The 13464-nt window shown below is 43.3% G+C and overlaps 1 protein-coding gene across 1 annotated transcript in view; it reads left to right on the plus strand.

The window, feature by feature from the left end:
* POLR1A (polymerase (RNA) I polypeptide A, 194kDa) overlaps nt 1–10746 on the plus strand; it is a gene marked incomplete at its 5' end in the record, with an annotated part of 29940 nt that extends 19194 nt beyond the window's left edge. Inside the window, 9 exon segments of the mRNA XM_008936517.1 lie at nt 782–917; nt 1933–2090; nt 3044–3158; nt 3806–3922; nt 4770–5048; nt 5675–5875; nt 6632–6749; nt 8013–8177; nt 10646–10746. Of these exon segments, the coding sequence (XP_008934765.1) occupies nt 782–917; nt 1933–2090; nt 3044–3158; nt 3806–3922; nt 4770–5048; nt 5675–5875; nt 6632–6749; nt 8013–8177; nt 10646–10746 (1390 nt within the window).
* Nucleotides 10747–13464: the final 2718 nt, after the last annotated feature.

The following is a 13464-nucleotide window of genomic DNA, read 5'->3' on the forward strand; positions in this document are numbered from 1 at the left end:
GGAACTATTTTAACGTTTTACAATTTTACAGTTGTGTTGGTTCATTTTCCAGATACAAAATACCAGTGAAGGCCCATTACTCTTATCTGATATAGAGCAGAAAGTATATTTGTCCCTGTGTTTTAGTCAGTACAGTATAAGCCTGAAGAAATGGTGCTTTGTGGGCTTGCCCTCTGCCCACCTCCTCTTCCTCCTACTAATTTTTAAACCTATTTCCTTCACACACAAAATTTTACTGCAACTATGAAATCTGGCATGTTGAGTATTATTATCACCTATGTAGGAGAGTTGTTTTAGAGCAGCCAGGTTTCCCCTGGCTCTTCTGTTTGGTGACAGTGACTTTACCAGCATCAGCTTGTTCTGAGTAACGTGGGTGCCAACCCTTTGTGTGTAGGTGTGTGATGCCTTAGATGGGAGATGGTTGTACTGCTTCAGAGAGGCAAGGGAGGGGGAGAAAGTACAGGGAAGCATTTGGTGTGCATCTGTAGGAAACAGGCTTCATTAGTTCTTCTGTTCTTGGGGCAATTTATTATCATCTCTATTCTCTTCCCGTAATTGGGGCGATAATCTAATTGAGGCAGTAGAGCTACTGTTGTGCTGTGCCTGGTGAGGAACCAGAGAAGTGAAGAGGAGCAGTGCAATGGTAACCACAGCTCTTGAGGCATAAGGCTTGGGTGGAACTGGGGGGTTGCTGCCTACTGCCTAATTAAATGAACTAGATATCTGTTTGATTGCATAGTGCTCTTACGGCTTCATTCGAGAGCTCGTTCTTTATTTGAAGGTTGCGGGAGATATTGATGGTGGCCAGTGCAAACATTAAAACACCAACCATGAGTGTGCCTGTGTTCAATACCAAGAAAGCTCTCAAGAAGGTGAAACAGCTTAAGAAGCAGCTCACAAGAGTGTGCTTAGCTGAGGTGAGCTTCCTATTCAATGCATTCTTCGAGAGTCAGCAAAACAAAATTTCCTGTTTGAGCTCATCAGTTAGTCTGGCTTTGTAGAGTTTCTGTTTTCAAAGGCTTATCTGTGGGCACAAGATAAGTGAGCCCTTTGGTTTGTTTTTTTTTTCCCCACATCTTGCATACTGAACCTGTAGTATGCTATGAAGTGGAGCTTTGAAAGGTATTGTGGTTACTGTGGCTATACGAGACTTAAATTCAAGTTCATCTGTAGAGCATTGTCACAGGATGCAAACTCAATAGAACAGAAAGGAAGAGTAACAGATCAGACATAGCAGTAGCCTAACACCAAGGAGGATTTATGTTTGCTGCCATAGCCTTGTTTGGCTTTTTCTCAAGCTCATTTTTGTCAGCCTCTAGAATTGGAGGTGTTTTGTTTTGTCTTTGAGACAGCCTAATCTGGCTGTGACTGGCAGAGTAGAGACCTTCCTGTTTGTCCTCCACCCCTTCCTAGTCTCATACAAGTGGTTGTGCTGAATAGAAGCAAAATGTGTGGCTCAGCGGCAACTCGATATAATGAAGTCTGATGTATCCTGTGCTCCCTTCTCTTGCTAGGAGCTCAGTCTTTCTTGGGCTCTCCTGTGTGCTCTGCCCTCTTCTGTCTTACTGTCAAGTTGAGAGCAGCAAGGATAGTGTTAAGACTCAGCTCTGTGCTAAAATACTGTCATGCTCCATGAGCATGGTCAGTAAACTGAAGCTGTTGGCCCACTGAGAAGTGCAGCCTATTCTGGAGTCAGGTGGGAGGTGAAGCTGTTCTACTGGTATTGTCCAAGTTTATTGTTGGGGGGAGTTAAAGCCAAAAAGAGTGCTCTACAGTAGAGACCTTTTTTCCAGGAGCTGCCAGAAAGCCTCCAGAAAGATCTGCCAGTTAACCTTGTGTAATTCTGTTCTCCTGTGGAAAGCATTGGAATTACAGGAAGGAAATGAAGTGACTTCATCAAAGGAGTAAAGTTCCTTCTTGGGCCTTTTGTAGGTCTTGCAGAACGTTGAGATAGAGGAATCCCTGCAGCTGGAGTGCAAGCAGAACAATCATCGCCTCTACAAAATCAAATTCCATTTCTTGCCCCACGAGTATTACCGAGAGGAGAAGTGTGTGAAGCCCAGGCAGATCTTGCACTTCATGGAAACAAGGCGAGTTTGCTTTCAGATACTTAAGTATTTGCTCTTGTTTTGCCTTTCTGTGGGCTCTGGGGGACACTGCTTGTTTATTGCTGCTGCTCTGGCTTCCAGAGCAACGACTTCCTGCAGATGTGCTTGCACAAGCCTCTACACATCTGCTGCTTCTGTCCTGAGTAAAGCCATGCATCTGGGGCATAGCAACAGTGCAGAATTGTATCAAGGCAGACCTTTCACATGTCTTCCCTGTACTCAGAGAACAGCCTTATAAGCAGCATCTCATTCCTCAGCTTTGGATGCTTAAATATTTATCACCAGCAAAACACGTTTGAATTATTAGGTATCCCTTGGTGCTCTCATTGAACAGAAATAAACATTAATTTCTTTTACTACTTCAAAAAAAAAAGGAGAAATCAGGAAATGCTGGCTGCTTTTTCCCCTTTCTTTTTTCTCTGCTTCCTTCCCCATGTCTGGCCAAATTTGTGTGGTTAAAAGTAGAACATTTAATGGTAAACATCTATTGAAAGCTATTCTTTTTTTGCGAAAAGGCTTAATTGATTTCTTCCTCCTTCAGGCCACATGAGTTCAAGCTGGGGTTGCTTTATTTAGCAATTCAGCATGGGCTCGTTACTTTAAAAAAGAAAAAAAGTCCAGTATTAAACCATCTTTTCTGAAAGTCAATTTGATGGGCAGATTTTATGTCCAGATGAGCTTACAGTTTGATGCTTTGGATGCATGGCCACATCTGTGATTGTAAGAGAGATGACACCAATCTTTTGATTCCTAAAGGAACAGGGAAGGGTTGAGAAGAAAAACTCCTTGCCTTACCCTCAAAGTACTTTGCATCCACCAGAGAATATGTCCTCTCAGGAGCTGACTGGCTTCTTAAAATAAATTAAATTTCTGAAAACTTGAAGTTGACTGCAGGAGTGCAGAGCTTTGACATTCTGGGTTGCTGCTTCTTTCAGGTTCTTTAAAATTCTTCTGGATGCAATTAAAAGGAAGAGCGCAAAGATGGCAACTTTCACTGAAGTCAGTGCTCGGAAGGCAACTCAGAAAGATTTAGATGGTGACCAAGACAAGGTACAGGAAAACACTACCTGAAAAATGCCTCACTTCCTTAACCAGCTTTTGAGAATCAGAATTTGGAAGACTGTAGCATGCTTCCTTGTGAACATGAAATCCATAGCATGCTTCCTTGTGAACATGAAATGTGTGAATACTAAGCTACTTCTTAAACATTTTCTTTATTCATGAACTGTCTTTGCATTCTCATAAAATGAAGAAGGAAATTAAAATTATTGTCTATTAAATCCTGATTTACATAGGAGTGTACTCTAAAAATGCCTGTTTGTTTAGCTTCAGTGGGATAAAAGCATATTACTGTGCTCCCAGATCAATGTCCTGTTGTAGCAGTGGTGGTCAAAACTCTGGGCGAGATCCTTTTTTCTTTGACAGGCTTTTGCATGTTCCTTCTGCCACTCCTCTCCCACCAAGGACTGCTCTATAAGCAGGTTGATAGCTTAGCTATCTTGTAGGCATTCATCTTGTTTAATATTAAAACAATCATGAGTTATTATTTCTTTAGGCTTACAGGAATTAATTTGTCCTTAAAGGTAAAACATTGAACAAAGGATTCTTCAATTCCAGATGTTCGGCTAAAGCCTTTTGATGCATTTGATGTTCCCTGGCAGTGTAGCCTGATTCTCTGGTCTGTCATGGATTTCTAGGCACTGAGCAGTCAGGAGGGGCCAGCAGAGGAAGAAGAGAACATTGTTGATGCAGAACCTGATGAAGGGGATGGTGATGCTACAGCAGCAAAACAGAGGAAGAACCAGGAAGAAGAGGTAATGATTTTATAGGTGCTCAGCACTGAACTTTTCATTCCAAATTTCTGCTCCCTTGAGTTGGTAAGGAAAGCTTCCTTTGAAACAATACTAAAAAAAAAAACTCCAAAGCCCACCTGAAAGGAGTTAGGAGTGTCTCTGCTTTGTGCTGATCAGTTTTGATTTGGATGGGGGGAAACTATAGCAGAAGGTGTGGGCTGAGACTTGTGATGACCTTGGTCATGGTAGTTGAGCCTGGTCACTGCTGTCCTTTAAGAGTAATATAGAACCATGCAAGTTAGAGGTGGAAGAGATCTTTGTTTTTCAAAGCTTTGTTCTTCAGGCATGGGGTAGTAGTGTGTGGCAATCAGGTTGTCTGTGCTGTAGCTCACCTTAACTTCACCTCTTTCCAATTTCATGGCATTAATTGTTCCAAAACTTTGTCATGCTTCATAAATATTCTCCCTGGGTCAGTATGTTTCTCTGTGTTCACTACTTCATAACTACTGCTTAAAAGAAGGGTTGCTGTAATTTCAGTGAGAGGGTACAGTAATTCCTGAGGGAATCCCATCATCAGAGATGGATTATGAAAATAGCCTTTTTCAGAGGAAGAAAAGTAAATTCTGCTGCAGTCCCAATAACTTGTAGCATCCCAGGCTGTATTGAGGAATAAAGGGAAGATTATAAAGAAACAGACTGAACTGAATATGTTGTATTATTTTCTTTACAACAGAATTGCATTTTCCTTGTGTCAGAGGTGAGATTCTTGCAACTTGTTTGTCAAGAATATTCATGAATAAAACTGCTTATGGTGCACTTGGTTTTGGTACATGTTCTAGCTCAGATAAATACAATTATTTCTTTGCAGGTTGATTATGAGAGTGAAGAAGAGAATGAGGAAGAAAACGCTGAGAACCTAGAAGAAGAAGAGACTGAATTGGAAAAAGAAGAAATGTCTCCTGGTGCTGAAGAAGATCAGGATGGAGTAAATGGTGATGAATCTCAGCATCTCTCCTTTCTGTCTCAGACTCAAAACGAGAAAGATCGATTGCATCAGTCAGCAGAGCTGAGAGTAAATGCTGTTCTGGAGAGCCACCCTTCAATACAGGATTACACATTTGACACTGAAAATGAACTTTGGTGTGAGGTGAGATGGTGGTGCCTGGAAACATCTGAGCGTGGTTGTGCAATGGTCTCGTGCAGGTCCCATATCAAATGGCTCTTTTCAGTGAGTGCTGCTGTTCTGTCTCAGTAATCCTGAATTCATGCAGAAAAGTGGCAGTACAAATGTACTTCTTGACATAATTTTTAGTAACTTTTAACTTTCAGAACACCTGATAAAAATTCTTTTTAAAAACATGACTTTAACAGTTTTATTGTGTTTTACACTTCAAATGTCTGATGCACCACTGTGTAGCTCTTAATGAATAGGAGTGGTGGCTGGACTGAAAAAGTCTAAATATCCTAAAAACCAACTGAATTAAAAAACCCACCAAACCCAAACCCCACTCCACGCTCCCCCCAAAAAAGCCACCCAAAAAGAATCCTGAACCAGCTGAAGTTCAGAGATCTTGCAGGCACTGTGGCTGAGTGATCCTGGGCTGGGGTGTTGGTATCGGCGTCATGCAGCTGGAATTCTGTCAGACATTTCTATTCCTAAACATGCAAACGGGATCATTCCAGTTTATTTTTCCCCTAAAAAGAAGCAAGCTGGTTATTGAGCCTGCTGTCCCAGCTTCCTCCCAGAACACTGTGTTGGTTTGTGCCCCCTAGGTTTCGCTGGCGCTGCCCTTGCTGAAGGTGTACTTCGACCTCTCCTCCCTGCTGGTGTCGCTGGCGCGCAGCGCCGTCATTCACGAGGTGAAGGGGATCACACGGTGCCTCCTCAACGAAACCACCAACCAGCAGGGGCAGAAGGAACTCGTGCTGCATACTGAGGGGATCAACCTTGCCGAGCTCTTCAGATACTCCAATGTACATCACCTAGCTATAAGCCCAAACTTGAATGATCTGCTGTGTTCTAGGGAGAGGTGGTGGAGGATGGATGACGGTTAGATTTAGCAGGGGTGATGTGTAGCCTTTTCAGCTTTAAAACTCTTTCTTCTCCTTTTTATCCCTAGACATGTTCAGAGCTCAGCAGAGCCTTTTCTCAAGGGCTGCTTGCAGATCAGTTTTTGTGCAGCAGCCCAGTGTCTAATGACAGATAATTTCACACCACGCTTCCAATTGTCTCTCCAAATGTTACTTGAGGGAGTTCTTCCATTGAAATGAATTGCAGTACTTGGAGATGAATAGTTCTGTTATGCCATCTAGCCCATAACTCTATAAATATGGGATTGTTTTAAGCTACATCTTCTCTACTGCTTTTGCTGAAAGTTCTGGCTGGCTGGGACAAACTGGGCATTGCATTGTGTTGCTTGGAAGACTTAAGGTGTTCCAGTGCTGCTTGGGATGGTTTGTTAGTTTGCTCTTTCTAATTCCAGATAATTTTCTCCTGTGGTGAGTTTTGATTCCAGTATATTCTTGTTCATGTATATCATGCTGTGATCACTAGCTTAAACATAAATCCCTGGAATACATTTTGTCTGTATTTCACTCTGAGCTGCTGCCTGCTCTTGGTGCTGCTTAAACTAATGAAAATGGAGGAAAAAAGCTAACTTAGCTTAAGTTATTTGGAAATACAGAGTAACTATTGTCCTAACTTGTATCTGTGTCTTTTTTTGCTTTCAGATTTTGGACCTAAACAGACTTTATTCCAATGATATTCATGCCATGGCTAAGAATTATGGAATTGAGTCTGCCCTGAGGGTGATTATAAAGGAAATAAAAGATGTATTTGCTGTATATGGTAAGATTTCTTTGTATTTTTAAAGATAGTCTTTATTGTTGTGAAGTTGGGAAGACCCAGTCACAGTGCTTACAAAATTGTGTTTGCATGATCTTTTCCTTTATGTTTGTATTTTTAAGTAGCACCTTTTCATTGTTTTGATCGTGAGAGTGCCTTCTGTGAAGACTTTGTTAGTTAATTGTTAGGTTCCATTTAATCAGTAGAAAATTCACTAGCCAAGGTTAAATTTATCCCCCCTTCACAGAGCTTATTGATTCTGGCATATTTTAGTTTCTGCAAGCTGGAAAGTCCACCTGAATTAACCCCTGATGGCTGAGGAAGGAAGCTCACTGTTAGATCATATAGTGGCCCTGAGGATGGGGCCAGTCTTGCCTCACTCTGACTTTTTAATGACAGGAGTCCAGGCTCCATTTGCAGTTGAGGTTTTTATAACTTTCCCAAAATAGCTGCTCTGCATTGTCTTGAGTGTTCTTCTCTGCATAGATGATTCAGAGAGTCCAGGCAGCTAGCTAAGAGAAGATGTCTGACTTCACAGGCTGCTGATGTAAGGCACGTTGGATTTGCCTTAAGTGAGATGAGTCTTGCTGTGAATTAAGCTATTGGAAAGGGGGACGATTAATACAGTGGGAATTTTAGCAACCAGTTATATCAAAGACATTTGCCAGCTGGCAGCCCAGCTTGTCTGACCTTTGAGTTGTTCAAGAACTGCTAAGTAAATGTTGACAGAGCAGTTAATGATCCCTCATTGCACTGACTTCACAAGTGCTATTGAAAAATAAGTGCTATTTCTTCTTAGCCGGAACGGGGTTTTCTGTGGACACCTAATGTGATGCACAGAAAATGCCAGAACCTTTCTGACTCTTGTGTGTACCCAATGCAGGCCACTAGGTGAGGGGCTGGAGCTTGTCCCACCACAAATGGATGGATGTGTGAACCACTTCTGTGTAGATAAAGATGCTGCAGACCTTATGATTTCACATAGAGAAATTTGTCTGCCTTACAGCATTCTTGACATTTTAATTTCCCTGGAGAGAGATTGGTTTAGGTTATAGTGAGCTCTGCCTCTCTTGGGTGTTTGAGTGAAGAAGTTAAGCCAACAAGTAGGTGCAACTGCCAGAAGAATGTTAATAGAGATGTTCCCCATGTTGATTAGATTCAGGGGATTTAATTTAGACCTGAATCATTAAAAAAAACAAACAAAAAAAAACCCAACCAACCAAACCCAACCTTATCCCTCATGATTACCCCTCCTTGTGTTCTTAGGGATTGTGGTAGACCCTCGGCACCTTTCACTTGTGGCAGATTACATGTGTTTTGAAGGATTTTATAAACCACTGAATCGTTTTGGAATTCAGTCCAACTCCTCCCCTCTGCAACAGATGACATTTGAAACCAGCTACAAATTCTTGAAGGAAGCAACCATGATGGGTAAGTGGTTTAGTCTGAAATCGATTGCTGCAGCAGTTCACAGGTGCTTGGTTCTCATCCTGACTTTCCACTATTGTGAGGGATGCATAATTGCATTAGGAAAATATGCCAGAGGCTAGAGTTTTAATTAAGCCCTTGCCTAGGAAAATGTTCCAGATGTTTTTAATAAAATTCTGTCAGCTTCAATGAAGTCAGCTCCCACATATAATCTGTGGGGTCTGTGGCTCCTTTCTTTAAGAATTAGGCATTTTTACAATAAATCTGAAGATTGTGAGGATTTGCTATAGCAAAGCCTTTAAACAGACTAATAGATCTGCCTTTTTCTGTCACTACCACTAAAATTGTCATCTCAGCTTTGTTTTCATGTCTCTGTTCTAAATCCCATATTTTCCCCTCATCTCTAACCTTGCTGTTTAGAACTTTATTGTGAGAACAGTCTCCCTGGTTGTTACTTTTGACTCTAATTTTCTCCTGCTTTGTAGCACTTTGCTATCTTTGTGTTTGAGGAAAAAAAGCAAAGGTTCAGATTAATTTGTCCAATGTTAAGTTTCTGGAGCCATCTGGGATGGCCAAGGGTGTCCCTTCTGCCTGTGGTTGCTGCTTTGGAAGGTGCAGAGATCACTTGGCTGGGTGGATCATTTAGGGGATGTGAAATGGCATTAGTTCTATCTAACTTCTGTCCAATACACTTGTGCTTCAAGTCTGTCACTGGACAGTTGGCTTGATCCCATGCTTTGGATGCTAATTACACCTCCCTTTTGCAAATAGTCTTGATTTCTGTCCCTTCCCAGTTGGATACTGTCCTTGGATGCTCCCAAGCTGCCTTCTTTGCTGCCTGTTACAAATGGGAAAAGCTCTCAACATGATCTCTTCAGCTAGTACCTTAAGCTGCCTTGCACACATGTCAGAGATAACTTCTGTCTCTGAATTCCTTGTGAATGCTGGTTTATACCTTTTCTTGGAAGGTAGTTTGGGGTTTATGGAATAATATTGGTTACAACTGACATAAAACTCAGCTGAAAATGAGAAAGGAAAAGACTAAATCTGAGATGAAATTGAACAGAAGATGTTTCGTGCACAGTTGTTTTCTCTTGGGATTTATGTTATGTCACATATTGACTTGGAAACAAGATAATGGTCTTGCTAGGTGAAATGTAATTATATTTATGGATAGTATTTTGAATGAAGAGAAGAAGTGCAAGCTGACAGGAGGGCACTGTGACTGGGCAGGAACACCACCCTGTACAGGGAGGGAGTTACTGATCACCCCACGAGGGAAGCCAGAGTCATGCTGTGGCTTGCAGCAGTGTGGGTCTGATTTGCTTTACTGTGATGGCAACTGGGCTGCACAGTTCTGGAGTTCCTGCAGGGCTGCCTGCTCCCAGCCCTGAGCAGCACGAGGGAGAAGAGGCAGCATGTGCCTGCTGTAGCTCCCTGAGGGAAGTGCCCGTGGGACCCAGCAGGCTGCTGTGGGGGTCAGCGTGCAGAGCGCACCCCGAGATCCCTCTGGCTGTCTGCTCAGAGAGTAACTCTGGGAACGCTGCAAACGGGACAGTGATGACTGCTTTAATGACCTAACAAAGGAGCTATTTCTTCTTCAGCTGACATACTTTCAGGAGCAGCTATTTAATTATTCAGCTGGAGCTGAGATCAGAGCTGCAAGCATGTCACATGCTGCTCCAGTGCAGCTCCTTCCCCCATCCTCTCTAGAACAGAAGGTTCAGTACATTTTGCTCAGCTGAGTGAAGATGACCCAAACTTACCAAAAGCTTAACAACTATATTTCCAATCTCCCAACTGCTCTGAGGACGAAATTCCAGCTTGCTGTACGTAGGATGAATGAAAAACAGCCTGGAAGCTTATAAAAACAGTGAAAGCAAAGCTGTCCAAGCCAGACATGTCATCTGGAGAGCTTCCAAATTTCTGTGACACTATTTCGCTACAGTGAGTAACCACAAAATCAAAGGAATTTGTGGAATGTCTCTCCAGTGAAAAGTTCTCTTCATATCTAGCCAGAAGGATTTAAAATCCACATCAAAAGGATTCACTCTAACAAAGGAAAAATGCAGCAATGAAAGGGAGTCTTTTGGGGTTTGCCTCACTGATATATTTTTTTTAGCCATCTCTTTAATCAGTGTAATGTGTTCACTGGAAGGTCAAATCTGTGTTCTCTTAGAATTCAGAACATGTCGTCTTTTCATGCTGAACAGGGAGAGTTTAGTAATGCATGGCCTAATTACTTGCACAGAAAGATTGGGGTGAGATGAGATAATAGCTGTAGGAAGAGTTTTAGACTCCAGCTCAGAAATACAAATTCAATCTGAACAGCAGGTGGCAATGCCTTTCTGAAACGAGGGGGGGCTGAACCAGATGACTCCTGGCATGTAAAGCAAAACTTTCTCCTCAGCACTGGCCTTTGAGGGACCCCTGGAACCTCCTAATACGATTTTGTTTGAATTCTGTTCCAGGTGCCCACGACGAACTGCGCTCCCCTTCTGCATGCCTCGTGGTGGGAAAGGTTGTGAAAGGGGGCACTGGTTTGTTTGACCTCAAGCAACCCCTTACATAGGATTTTGGTTGTAACCCTTGAGATCCAAAGAAACAGTTATTTACTGTTCATTAATGTAAAAACTGAGATTATTTGGTACATAGAAAATGAAGGAGACAGGCCGGGTCTCGGGCTGTGCCACAGCGGTGACGGGCAGAAGTAAAAGCAGAATCTGCTCTCTTGATTTTTGGGGGGCACAATCCCATGTGGGTGGGTACTGCCAGTCATCACACGGTTGTTCCATGGCACGTTTCCAGGGCTGGAAGCTGCATTTAGAACTCTGGGGTCTAGCTGGGCAGTGCTGTGCTGAAGCTTCTACGTCATATTGAAGCTTCTGGTTTTGAGACATATCCTCTTCTTCTGCTGTATTTGTGTGCACTGCCATGACTTCTGTAAGCTTTAGAGGATGTATTTTCCTATTCTGCTACTTCATTTAATAAGAATCACGTGTCTGTGACACAGCTGTTAAATCTTATCAGCCAAAGACCAAAACTCAGTCTTCTTATGGTTTCTATAAGCATTTTCGAACACCTACTCTTACATCTCCTTTGTGGGGAACAGATCTCTGCACTGTCAGAAAACTGATACTTGATACATTGCCATTTAAGGAATAAATCTTTGAGCTGCTGTAAGAGTGACTACACAAAAGGCTCCTCTAGAAATTACAGAAACAGAGTTTTTAAACTATTTTTGCATAAGTTTTCTGTATCAAAGAGGATATTGAATAAAGGACGTTGCAAAGAAATACTCTGAGCGGCCTGTTATGTGGCAGTTACCAAAGGGACTTTGTCCTGGGGCCAGTGGCCATCACTGTGGCTCTGATGGCTGTTAAAAATCAGGTAGCCAAAGCTGTTACCTGCCCTTCAGAAACCAGACTTTCTTGTTCACACAGTTAATTTTAATCTGAATGCACATGAGTAATTTAAAGTTCTAGGAGTTTGCTCACTACTGTATGGGCAAGTTTTCCTACAGACTTCAACCCTGATCATTCTCAGTGGTACCTCTGAGGCAGTGGAAGAGTGCCAGAGCTCACTCAGCCAGCTGAGGAGCTGCACTCAAGGGACCAGATCAGCTAGTGGGAGACATTGGCTGAAGGGAATCAGGTCAACAGCAGAAGACGTTGGCTTGGAGTTGTGAAAGAGCCTCTGTGGGACATCTTGATGGACTCCATCCTGCCTCAGTCCCTTAAAACTGTCTCAAATGCACTGCAAATTGTGCTGATGCTTAACAAATGCATGAGCTCGATAGGTTTCTACTTTCACTTTGCAAAATCCTCATAAAAGATTTCTTTGTCTCCCTCCAACCTCAGCACCTGCCTTGTATTCCTCAAAAACATCGTTCTGCAACAACCAGGAGGGAATTAGCTGGACGTGGTGTCGCAAATGGATAGGTGGGAAAGAGCAAACATGGTAACAAAAAGACAATTTCAGGCTACAGTCTATACTCTTACAGATAATTTGCTGGAGTGCTCACAGTCCTGCAGTGAAGAGCCTCTGTGCCACATTTTCTATCTGGAGATGTGTCATCCTTTAGTTCTCCAAAGAGCTTGGCCTAAATGACTCATTCATCCAAGTGTTCGTATCAGAATCACAGAATGGTTTGGGTCAGACCACTAGACCAGGTTGCTCAAAGCCCCATCCAGCCTGGTCTTGGAACACTTCCACTGATGAGGCATCCACAACGGGGAGTCCTGGGGGACAAGTTAACCATGAGGCAGCAGTGTGCTCTTGTAGCCAAGAAGCCAGTGCTATCCTGAGGTGCATTAAGAGCAGTGGGACCAGCAGGTTGAGGGAGGTTCTCCTCCTGCTCTATTCTGCCCTAGTGAGGCCACATCTGGAGTATTATGTCCAGTTCTGGGCTCCCCAGTTCAAGAAAGTCAGGAAACTACTGGAAAGAGTCCAGCAGAGGCTGCAGAGATGATGGAAGGACTGGAACATCTCTCTTATGACAAAAGGCTGGGAGCCCTGAGGCTGTTCAGCCTGGAGAAGAGAAGACTGAGAGCAGATCTGATCAGTATTTAGAAACATCTAAAGGGCAGGGATCAAGAGGATGGGGCCAGTGTCTTTTCAGTGCTGCCCAGTGATGTGACTAGGGGACACCAACTGGAACACAGGGAGCTCCACCTAAACATGAGGAGAAACTTGAGGGTGACAGAGCCCTGGAACAGGCTGCCCAGAGAGTTTGTGGGGTCATCTTCTCTGGAGACTTTCAAAACCCACCTGGACATGATCCTGGGCAACCTGCTCTGGGTCACCCTGCTTTGGGCCGGGGAGGTGGACTAGATGATTGTCCTGGTTCAGCTAGGGTAGGGTTCATTGTCACTAGAAGTTAGGGGTGTCCCTCAGCTGGGATAGAGGAGGGAACCAGCTGGTAGGTTACTTGCTGCCATGCTGAGTCATGCCCAGGGCAGGAGGGCTGGGGTCTCCTTTGTGCTTGGAGCCAGCGTGACCTGTCTCTGTATCACTTGCTTCATGTGTTGTTCCCTTGTTGTTGTTGTTATTACTGTTTGCTGCTCCTTTAGTGCTCTTATTTAATTCTTCTTATCTCTACCCCAGGGTTTTGTATTTTCCTCCCTTTTCTCCTTCCTTTTTGGGGAGTTACGGGGACAGTGGCTGAGAGGCCACACGGTGCCCAGCTCTTGCCTGGCTCTAAACCATGACAATTATCTCCAGAGGGCCCCCCAGCCCCTACTGCTGTGTCTTTCTGTGATTGTGTGTCAAATTGCTGTGTCTTGCTCCC

This window comes from Merops nubicus, unplaced genomic scaffold (assembly GCF_000691845.1).
Source record: "Merops nubicus isolate BGI_N331 unplaced genomic scaffold, ASM69184v1 scaffold10053, whole genome shotgun sequence".
Classification (NCBI taxonomy): Eukaryota; Metazoa; Chordata; class Aves; order Coraciiformes; family Meropidae; genus Merops; species Merops nubicus.